The 11,297-nt window shown below is 35.8% G+C and overlaps 1 protein-coding gene across 6 annotated transcripts; it reads right to left on the bottom strand.

The window, feature by feature from the left end:
- Positions 1 to 8: 8 nt before the first annotated feature.
- tp53 (tumor protein p53) lies at positions 9 to 10,915 on the bottom strand. Of its 6 annotated transcripts, none has more exons than XM_056457714.1 (11): positions 10,748 to 10,915; positions 10,034 to 10,127; positions 9,732 to 9,783; positions 9,463 to 9,639; positions 6,593 to 6,776; positions 6,336 to 6,448; positions 5,244 to 5,353; positions 1,981 to 2,120; positions 1,813 to 1,907; positions 1,178 to 1,281; positions 9 to 1,027 (listed from the first exon to the last, which is right to left on the bottom strand). In XM_056457714.1, the coding sequence occupies exons 2-11, from the start codon at positions 10,084 to 10,086 to the stop codon at positions 931 to 933; spliced, it is 1,125 nt and encodes a 374-aa protein (XP_056313689.1). In that variant the 5' UTR covers positions 10,087 to 10,127; positions 10,748 to 10,915; the 3' UTR covers positions 9 to 930. The 6 variants fall into 6 exon arrangements, with proteins under 6 accessions (XP_056313689.1, XP_056313688.1, XP_056313691.1 ...); XM_056457713.1 differs by having other exon boundaries at positions 10,034 to 10,088; XM_056457716.1 differs by having other exon boundaries at positions 1,813 to 1,895; positions 10,034 to 10,088.
- Positions 10,916 to 11,297: the final 382 nt, after the last annotated feature.

Here is an 11,297-nt window from a genome sequence, read left to right as displayed (position 1 = left end):
ACAATAAATGTTTTTTAAGAATGTATTTTAAAACATTTCACTTAAAAAAAAAAAACAATAAATGATTCGGCCAGCTACAAATAAATGCACGCTTATATATGTATAAAAAGGCAGATGCGTGTATACAGTAATAAGAAACAAAAGCAGCATAAAATCTATAGCAGGTAAAACAGTAGAAGAGTTTGATCAAGATTTCCAGGAGGGACTTGTACATGCCCTGAGTATTTGACATTTCATTTGCTCATATTTAGACATCCAACCCATAGCCTTACACAGAAGCACATGTCAAAACAGACTGGCCAGTTATGAGCTCATCTGTGCCACATTACTCAACAACAATCACAAGAGTAAATCAATAACTACTTCTATTGAAAAGAACAATGGTTGTACTAAACCTAAAAGCTTATTATGAAGGATAGCTACTCGTGTTGGCTAAAATACAAAGATGGGAACAGCAGTAATAAACATAAAAAAATAAAAGATACAAAACGGTTTTGCTTTGGTATTTTTATTACATAATTGGCTTGCAACCAATTCTGTTGGTTCTTTCCAATTAGTCTAATACTTATTTCTTTATAAAATTAAAAAAATGCTGCTTACAAAACAGGCAACCAAATACTGGCATAATTACAATTTACAAAAGCCCCCACTCACAGGTAAACTTTATTCCTGGACGTTCATTTAACGGGTCTGAAAAACGTCAGGCTAGTCTTACTCCTCTCCAGTGCTGGTAAAACACAGCAAAACCAGTGTCTAGCAACAAAGGTCCCAGTGGAGTGAACAAGAAGAAACGTGACAAACAGGACTAATGGATCACATGTATCGCAGTTCCCTAAAAGACCCGTGACAAGCTTTTTTTGAAATAAAAGCAAAAAAGGCAGTCCAAAAAGAGCAAAACTCTCAATTTCGTTCTCTTAGCATCCCATCACCTTAATCAGAGTCGCTTCTTCCTTCGTCCTTCACCATTAGCTTCTTTCCCAGTTTGGGTTCAGATGATTCGCGATTCTCTTTTTTGTTTTTTGTCATGCTGAAAGAAAAGAACGAAATGATTGTGAAATTTGTAAGTGTCAAATGAGCACTCTGCTGACAGTTGCTGTATTAAATAAATTGGGTAAATGGTTTGATTACACGCACAAACAAATTGAGCAGTTTGTAGAGTGGAACGGAAAACACTTACAATTTCTGACGATACTTTTCAGCATCTGAGGCAGGCACCACTTCACTTAACTCCAGACTGTCGTTCAATTTCTTTAAAATTTCATAACGCTCCCTGCCCCTCACCTGATTGGAGAAACAAATGTCATGCTGATGCAAACACAAACCACTATGGATTTATTAAAAGTCTTAGCCAACAATATTTGTAGCCCACAATGCCAAGTTTAAAGTGAAAACAGGGATGAGCGATAACCAAACTTAGATTTCATATAGAAATAAAGTCAGAAATGCTAAATTTACTTCTTAGGGTCATCTCAAATAGTGAAGGTAATAAATAAAATAACAGCAAACATTTTTAATTAACAGTAAAGGTTTTGTAAAGCCTCAAATTCTTTTTCAATGCAAAAACTGTGTAAATATCCCGCCGTCTGGATTTATGTCCTACACAACAAGCCTTCATAGAGTGCCATGCAAAAACAATCAGAAGCACTCCTACGTGTCCAATAAAACCACCTCCTGACCTTACCACTGGTGTATTGTGCACGTCTAAACTGCTAATATATTTTATTCAAAACCGATTTAAAATAATATTAATAATGTGTGGCTAAACAAATGTTGCAAAAATATTTAAAAAAAAGGATTGTGAAGATAAATCACCTGCAGGGTAAAGATCTCTTCATCGCTGCTGGAGCCCTTGGCTTTTTTGCTCCCCTCAGGTCGGGATGTAGCTGAAGAAGGTTCTTTCACCAAACCTGCCAGGTTAGATTCACATTACCCTCCTATTTTGAAGCAAATTATATTTCAGCATCGTAGCAGCAAACTTACTACGTTTGGTCCCAGTGGTGGTCTTGGCCATGGTTTTGGTCTCTTGGTCTTTCTTGAAGTTGCCCTCCTCAGTTTTCCTGTCTCTGCCTGGACATGCACACACACGCACCTCAAAAGACCTGCGGCCCAGCAACTGACCTCTGTGGGACAAGAAAAGATTACCCTTGAAGTGTGCGCATATTAAAAAAAAAAGTCGGATGTAACAATTGAGCGTGAGAGAGATAAAAACAGATTCAAATGCAAGAGAAGTAAAATCGGTTGGCATGTTAAACAAATCTGGAGAGATGTTGTGAACTGCAGGAACCACTGTTTACAGCAAAATCACTTAACATGAGCAACAGTGCCAAAAAGTTGTAGCAGATGCTGATAGAGGAAGATCCATCTTCATTCAGACCAGAGGAGTGCCAGCCTGCAGAAGCCAAATGTCTGGCCTGCGACATCACACAGGAAGGAGAACATATGACTGTGTTCTTTGTTAACGGTCATCAAGTATACATGACTCATCTCCACTGGTTTTTACAAGAGAGTTAAAAGTGCACTGAACAATCAACTCAGCCGGTTTTTAATCGGTTCAATCATATTCATAAATCAATGACAGTAAACATGAAAAAAGGCACAAATTTGATCAAGAAAAGCGGGAACACTTGAAATATGAATACTTCTCCATTAATTTCTCCATCTGAATATTTCTCCATTTTTTGCACTTTCCTTTTTCTGACTTTTGATGAGCATTTCAAAAGTTTTTGTTAGAACTTTAAATAAAGAATTCTCTTATATATACACGTGTATGTATTTATGTATGATGCAAAGCTGCATCCAATAGGGATGTCGAAATTAATCATTTCTTCGGTGCACCTTGATGCAGACAATTCAGTATCGCTTTAGTAATAATCATAACCGCTTATTACGTCCTGACGTCATTTATCTCATATGCTCACCATAGCTTACTATGGCGAGGGAGACGAGCGTGAGTATTTACAATGCTTCAACTAAGCAAAAACGCAGAAACTGTACACAATTTCACTGCGTGTGTGTTTGCTGGACAGTCTTTCACTGACAATAGGCTATATGCCGAAGCATGCAAATGGGACTTTTAATTTGCAAGTAACCTGGGTTAATCATTTCCAGTGAAGTGTATGCCAATGCAAATCCGGCGCGTTTAAGGTCTGTTCTCTTTAAAAATCAGCGATTTTTATTGGCTGAGTCATAGCCGATATAAAGTGGGTCTCAGATTGTACAAGCACTGCATTAAATTACATTTTTCATGTCTTTATAATATGAACATTTATTTTACCCCAGTATATTAAAATGGAGCTTCTGCGCTAGCCTGATGATTCTGACAGGCGTGTGCATGTAAACGGCTTTTTGTCTCGTTTTACGCGTGAGCAGCTAAATGAATGCCAAAGTCTGTTTAACTGATTGTATTTGAATTACATTACAACATCAATGCTATAAAGGGAATCGTATAAAATGGAGAAAAAAAAAAAAACACAATAACAGGTCACCGGAAGTTTATCAGTATGGGAAAAACACTAGCTCGGAATATACCCTATTACAGTAGAAGACCCTATTTCACTGCGATAGAGAAATGGAGTTTACTTTCATTTTCTCACTCTCACTGTGGCCCATTTGACCTGCTGGCGAGACTTTTCCTCTCCTCTCGGCTATTACAGCAATACATCTGGATACAGATACGAGCCCGTGCCAGCAGAGTTTTCTTTACCGTGTCTATCTTTGATCAGCTGCGATCGCCGCTGCTGTCTATTGGTGTCACTGATGTGTGAAGAGTGCCAGCGCATAAGAGCCAATCACAGCCCTTTCTGTTGAGCGCATGACCAAGACAAGGCTCCGAAAGCGAGTGGGATATTTATATTTGTTTATTTGCTATAAATGCTCGTGTTGTTTAAAGGTACAGTTCATATATCTGACTGTTTGTATTAATAGACAAAATTGTATTACAAATAGTGTATAATTAGATTTATACATCAATACAATTATTGTGCTGTGAAGAAAATATATTACTGTATGGAAAGCATCGTTAATGCATCGTGATATTGAATTGAACCGAAGGCATGATAATCGTAACCGAACCGTGAGACCAGTGTAGGTTCACACCTCTAGAATCCAATACACATATATTGTGGGGTAAGTTGCCTCATCATTAGAAAGCATTGTACATGTGCAAAATCTTACTTGTGCCAAAAAATGTGGACATGCTTTTATAATTTTATTTTAAAGCAGTTTTAGTTTGCTTAATGATACTTATTTTATTCAGAAACAAAATTGCAATTTAGTTTTGTTAATTGACAATTATTTTTATTTTACAAAGAAATATGCAGCATTTAAGAATTAAAGGTCCGTCAATTTCTAAATTTCTCTAAGGGTGTACTCACACTAGGCACGGTTGCCTTGAACCTTGCTCAGGCGCGATTGTCCCACCTCTCCCCTTGGCCCGCACTCACATTGCATTTTTTGCCTTCCAAGCCCGAGCACACTTGTGTCACCGATGATGCAATTGTTCAGTTTAACAGTTTGAAGATTACTTTATTTATATTGTTTTGTATTATTTTAAGTTGTTTGATATGCAGTGAGACACAGTCAAAACACAGTCAAATCTTTTACTGAATAGATCCATCATATTTAAAGCTCATAAACGTTCATAATGGCTGCACGGTGGCGCAGTGGGTAGCACGTTTGCCTCACAGCAAGGTCACTGGTTTGAGCCTCGGCTGGCTCAGTTGGCAATTCTGTGACTAAGCTGATAAGAAAATGAATGAAATGTTCATAAAACCATTGTGCTGCACTTATTAGGAGGTTTGCTGAAGGTGGTAGCTGATGTGCAGCGAGGGGTTTGCATCTTTGATATTAATAACTATAACCGTTCGCATTTATCGAAAAGTAAGAATGATTAATAAATCTATATGAAACAGTCCCTTAAAACTGACATCGGGTGTTCAGTTTTTTGCACTCACACTACAAGTGTACCGCACCAAAGCCAAACCGAACTACCCTCTGGCAAACTTCTTCCAACCAGTCCAGGGCCGGCCAACTGAACCGTGCCTAGGCTTGGTTCGGATAGCCTAGTGAGAGAGTACACCCTTATTTTGTTTAGAAAAATTATGATGAATTTGTAGTGATTTATTATGAGATCAGCATCATGAACTGGATGCAACTGTTACAAAAAATAATAATAATAATAAAATTAAAAAAATTAAATACATGAAAAAAGGGAGTTCAGAAGGAATTAAACATGCAGTACTTACTCCTGAGTCTCCAGAGTGACGATTGTGAGGATGGGCCTGCGATTCATCCCCCCCATGCAGCTGCTATTGCACATGTAGTTAAGTAGCACAGTTGTCCATTCAGCACCAAGCTTCAAAAACAGGAAAACGTGACAGACACATACCCTGGCAGTTTTTTTTTTTTAAATACCAAAATTTTATAAATAAACACTATTCCATAAAAAGGGCTTATAACATTTAAAAAAAACATATCAACAACAATAAATAATACATAAAAGATTAAGTTAAAATCTAATGTTGGCTTTTAAAACAAATTATATTATTTTTGAAAGATTACTAAAGCCATTACAACAATTAAAAATGAAATTGCAATTTCACTTAAATCATTGTACAAAACCACAAACACAATCCAAGAATTTAAACAGAATTAGATGTATAAAAGGACACTTGTGAATTTGGCAAAAATAGACCTGTTCACATAATGAAATATATGTGCTGGTGTCTGTGAATATTAACAGCATGTAAATGAATAGCAGTGTTGTTAACCACATCAAAAATGTGTAACAGTGTGTTTAACTGTCCGTAGTCTCACTAAATGGAATTCATCTCTAAAACTGCTTCATATGCATTTTATTATTTTATGTGAAAAGACTTGTCATATAATTAAAATGTCATCCCATAAAAATTAGCTTCATGAGAAGAAACTGAGAAACATATCACAGCAGAACAGACTTTATGTAATGATACATTCAGGTATATATATATATATATATAAAAAATTTGCATTTTGCATGCATGCATACATATATATATATATACATATATATATATATATATATATATATATATATATATATATATATATATATATATATATATATATATATATATATATATATATATATATATATATATATATATATATATAAATAAATTTAAAAAATAAAATAAAAATTTGGGGAAAAAGTCCTACAAAAAGACTGTGACAAAACAAAGCAATTTTAAAACCAACTTTAAACTTCAATGAAAATAAAACCAAAAGCACTAAGAAGGTTTAACAAGTGGCTACAGTACTGGCTGCCTTTTTTTACAGATTAAAATAAAGAGACTGACCTGTGGTGCTTCATATGGGACAAAAACACTATGTCTTAAAGTGATGTTATCTTCCCTGTAATTTGCTCGCTGATTGCCCTCCACTCTTATCAAATGGCCAGCGGGTGCCAAGTCTGAGCAGGGAGGAAAACAGACAAAATATTAGCTTTTAGTGCAATAAATGCACTATATAAATACACACATTACATTACACACAAATTGATTAATCGTGCAGGCCTAAAATGATGCAAGAATGGATATAGAAAAAATGTCTGTACTATCTCCATCTGGGGTTCGCTCATGGTGGGGGCATCTGCGGACCACCTCGGCCACATGCTCGGACTTCTTATAGATGGCAGTGGCTCGAACCACGGAGCCCTGAGGAGGGACAACGTCCACCACCATTTGAACGGGGCAAGTTTTCGCCAGCTGACAGAAGAGTTTATTCAGGTCCGGTGAATACTGCAAGTAGAAAAAAATAAAAGTTTCACCCTGTTGTTACAGTTCCACACTTTAAAAAAAATCCATCCAAGCAGTAGTTATTAGTATCAGTAGAAACGACATGTTAAAATGTAACAATCATGACTAAAATGAATGAGAAAGCAGATTTAAATTTGAGATATTATTGTCTGGGGTATTACTTGGCACTGGGGCTTTAAAAAGATAATTCACCCCAAAAATTTTTATTTACTCAACTTCAAATGGCTCCAAAGTCATTTTTTGGTTAACACAATACATATTTTGAAGAAAGTTTGAAATTGGTGGCCACCGACATCAATAGTAAAATAATATGGGATTTGACAATGGCCAGCATTTTCCTTTTTTAAATTTTTTTTATTTTTGTGGTCTACAGAAGATATTCAAACAGGTTTGTAAGTGAAGGGTGAGTAAATGACCATTTCGGGTTTGTGTTAACTATCTCTTTAAAGGGAGTAAAAAAAATGGACCGACAACATTCTCATCGATAATGTACCATCAAAATAAAAAAACATCAACTTTAAAAGCACCATCACTATCAGTCTCAATGAATGTCATGTTCAGAAAGCTGATTTTAATATGCATTTGCAAATCTTATTAACTCATTTAATATACAAGTATGTTAAAAACACCCATGTGTCTTTACTAGAACAGTACAATAAACTAATAACACAAATATTAAATAAAATAAAATCAAGAGATTAGCATGCATAAATCACTTGACAACAATATCATTACAAAAGTTCACATACCTTGTTCACAATTACTAATTAATTTGATCAACATCAAAATATAACATTTTATCACAATTACATTTGAGCCTTTTCAACTTACCCTCCTAATCATATCCAGTCTTGTAATGTCACACAGGACGTGAAGCACCAGCTTGACTGCCCTGCACTATTAACAATCCTAAGATATTACACTATACTATTAAAAAAAAAATAAAAAATAAAATAAATAAATAAAAACACCAACGTCTCCCATCAAATGTTAGCCAGTATATTTTAAAAATGCGGGACACATCTCTGTTCTGAGTGTTTTAGTCTGCAGTTTGTGCTGTGGCAAAAGCACACTCCCCTCCCCCCACTGCTCAATCAGGACAAGTTCAGACATGTTCAAGCTCCACTGATTCTGCCTTAAAACTATAAAACTCCACCGCTCAAATAAAAAGGAAATCAAAAACAAATCAAAGCACAAAAACTAATATTGGACTTGATAAAATATAACATGTCAGATTCATTAAAAGACACACATAAGCTAGGCTGCCTGATCAAGGCATATGACTCATTTCTAAAATAAACGAATATGAAAGTAAGGGAAAGAGCTTTGACCAATAACAAATGCTGCCATTTTATTTTTTGTCATGCAGCCATCTTAGAGCAACACCTCTTTTCAAAAATGGTAGTCAATAGAGTATTTATTAAACTGTTTAAAATAATAATCCTGGAATTGACTGTATGAATTTACCCATAATAAACAGCTGGTCTTGTTACTGCAAGTCGTTTAGGCAAAATAAATAAAATGTCTCGCTACACTAAAAAGTCAGTTGTACAGCTTTTCTTAACCTCTTTAAACAAACATATGAAGTTTATTCCGTATCAATTCACTCATGTAGGTTGATAGAATGAACATCAGATCAGCTTCCCTTGCTAAGAACCTAATTTTTCCACATATCTTCATAAAAACCTTTCTTGCCATAACATCTCCTGATAATATATTATCTATTAAACATCCAAAACAATTTACAACATTTTTTGACTATCAAATCATTGATCCCAATCACAAAAGAATAATCTTTCTTTAATTTCACTATTAATGCAAATAAAACAGCCTCTGTATTCAAAAGTCAATTTAAGCATATAAAGTTTATTCCGTATCCAGTCACCAATTCACTCATGTACAGGACCTATTAAATTACAAACTAAATATTCAGGCTAAAAAGTGAGCATTTAAAAAGTTCTGAACCAATAGTTCTGAAAAAAAAAAAAAGAAAAAAGGTTTGGTAGTGGGTGGTACGCTATGGGATGTCACTTTTTTTTTTAACCCCACCACTACCGGATAACTTTTTTGGCGCTGCACATGAGAACATGCCCATTCATGTCTTCCGACAATGCTGTACGAAATAATTTTCTTATTTGCCCACACCTGATGTTAGACCAACGAGCCAACTGACTACAACAACCATCTCTGATATCAAGTGGTGAATATACAAAAGATTGGAGGCCTGAAATATCATTCAGGACAGGAGGAGGAGGTGAAGAATGAATGAATGAAGCCGTGTGGTATCCTCAACATTCAGATTCAGCGCTCACCAGTAAGAACAATCTGCATCTCTACATGACTTCAGCTACATGAACATGCATGTCCGAATTTAGTCTACTATATGCTACATAAGTTAGTTTACTACCATGTTATAACCATTATGCACATTTCAACTGTATATTATCAGTCACATTTGTCACTTAACCTAATTTTATTTCTGAATAATTTAAATATTAACAGATTATAAGCAACCTATTGGACATATCCAAACAGATTTCCAAGTACAGACCTTTTATTTATGGATTATGAATGTTTAATTTCAGATTACTGTATTGATAAAGTACGCCGAAACGTTTTTATCCATCACATTTGTGAAAGTATGTGTGCGAACGCACTTTTAACTCACAGTGCAAGTTACAGATTTTGCTGTGCCAGACTGTGGGAACCTGAGCCTAAATCCATGATCCCCTGGATAGTCGCTTGTCTCCGGAACAGTGGATGTTGGTGGGAGAGTGGATGGCTGAGGCGGTTCTTCAAGCACATTTTCGAAAAAATTGGGGTCGAACGATCCCGGCAAGTACTCCTGACAAACACAGAATGAATTAAAGTTTAACACTGAAAACCAATAGTGAAAATTTGAGATTTTCTGGGTATTTGTGAGACTTTTTTAAATACCTCATCATTAATTATGTCCCAGCAAGAGCCACCACCTGGGGGCTGAATACTTCTGAGACAAATTAGGAGAGAGAGAGAGAATTTAGTATAAATCTTTAGAAGCTCATACAAAAAAACTCCTGATAAACAATACGTTCAACAGATGCATCTTAAACAAGCAAACACCAAAATCATTATGAAGACTGGTAAGGTTACATTACAGCAACCTGACATTATACTGACTGCTAACAAAATAAGGGGAAATTAAGAGGGGGAAAAAAGAGGAGCGTCATGTATCAGGAGTGCGACCCTTGCGAACTTACATTAAATTCTTCTCCCAGAGCTCCGCGAACTCTTGGCTGTCATTTTGCGCCATTGCTGTGAAATTGTAAACACGAAAGTTTCAGTCATAAAAACCTGAGGAAAATAAGACAATACGTCACGACGACTAAAAATTACTATAACGTTAAACTTAAAAGTCGGGATGTTGTCTCTTTGGGTAGTGCGATATTTATAAAATATTTTCAGACACTTTAAATTTGAAAAACTGTACACACTTGACCGCAAAAAGTCGCAATGATGCCTCGTAACGTTAACGTTAGCTGATTAGCTTCACAGTCCCGTCGCGCATGTAGATATCGCTAAAAATGAATGAAAACGCGCATACTTGTACATGAGAGACAGATTTCTAAAAGTCACGTAAAGCCATTACACTGAAAAATCGAAGTTTGCATTTTCAACAGCTAACGTTCGTTAGCTAACATGCTTAGCGGCTAACATCAACGTTTTAGTAACGTTTAAAGCGATGTCGGGCCTAAAGTTCGAAACACGAGTTTCACTCTTAATTCATTACCGGTTTTTGCCGAATCGACGTCAGTTTGTTATAATAATAAAATACACAAACGGTCCAATGATATTCCACGCCAAATCCCGACCTTTACTTAATGTAACGTTACAAACAAATAAAATCTACAAACACTAATAAATGTGATCGATCAAACTACTAACGCTAGTCAATAAAAGTTTCGCTCTGTTACCTTTGCAATAATTAATTTTGCCGACCTCCTCTCCACAAACGATTATCTACACTCCAATCAACGGAATTGCAATATGAGTGACCCAAAACACAACAAAACGAGGTTTTTGCACATCCACAAAGCAAATCCGCGTGGAGTTTTGAAGGGGATTCCCCTACAGGAGGAGCATGTGACGTCAGCGTCACCTGACGGACAGAGAATGAATTAACGGTAAGAAAAAAGAAAACACTGCAGAAAAAAACATCGATTTAAATGCACGAATATATGCTTCATTCCGCTTGATATTAAAACTATCTGTTTTATGCCAAGTAATTCGAGCGTTGCTACAAAAGGGCGGGATCTATTTAATGAGGAAGTTGTTTGTCCAGTGAACTTTCTGCATCCAGGTCGCGTGGACGATTTAAACTTGAAGTTTTTTGATATATTATATTGAACAAGACCACTTGTTGACCTTACATTTCGCAGAAATAGTAATTTCGAAACAAGGTTAGGATCTGTAATAGTAGATAAACAGAGGGATGCTAGGCAGATGTGTTCTTGCTTTTATTGG

This window comes from Danio aesculapii, chromosome 5 (assembly GCF_903798145.1).
Source record: "Danio aesculapii chromosome 5, fDanAes4.1, whole genome shotgun sequence".
Lineage (NCBI taxonomy): Eukaryota > Metazoa > Chordata > Actinopteri > Cypriniformes > Danionidae > Danio > Danio aesculapii.
Note: the sequence above shows the minus strand (reverse complement) of the source record. Positions and strands in the feature narration are given on the sequence as shown.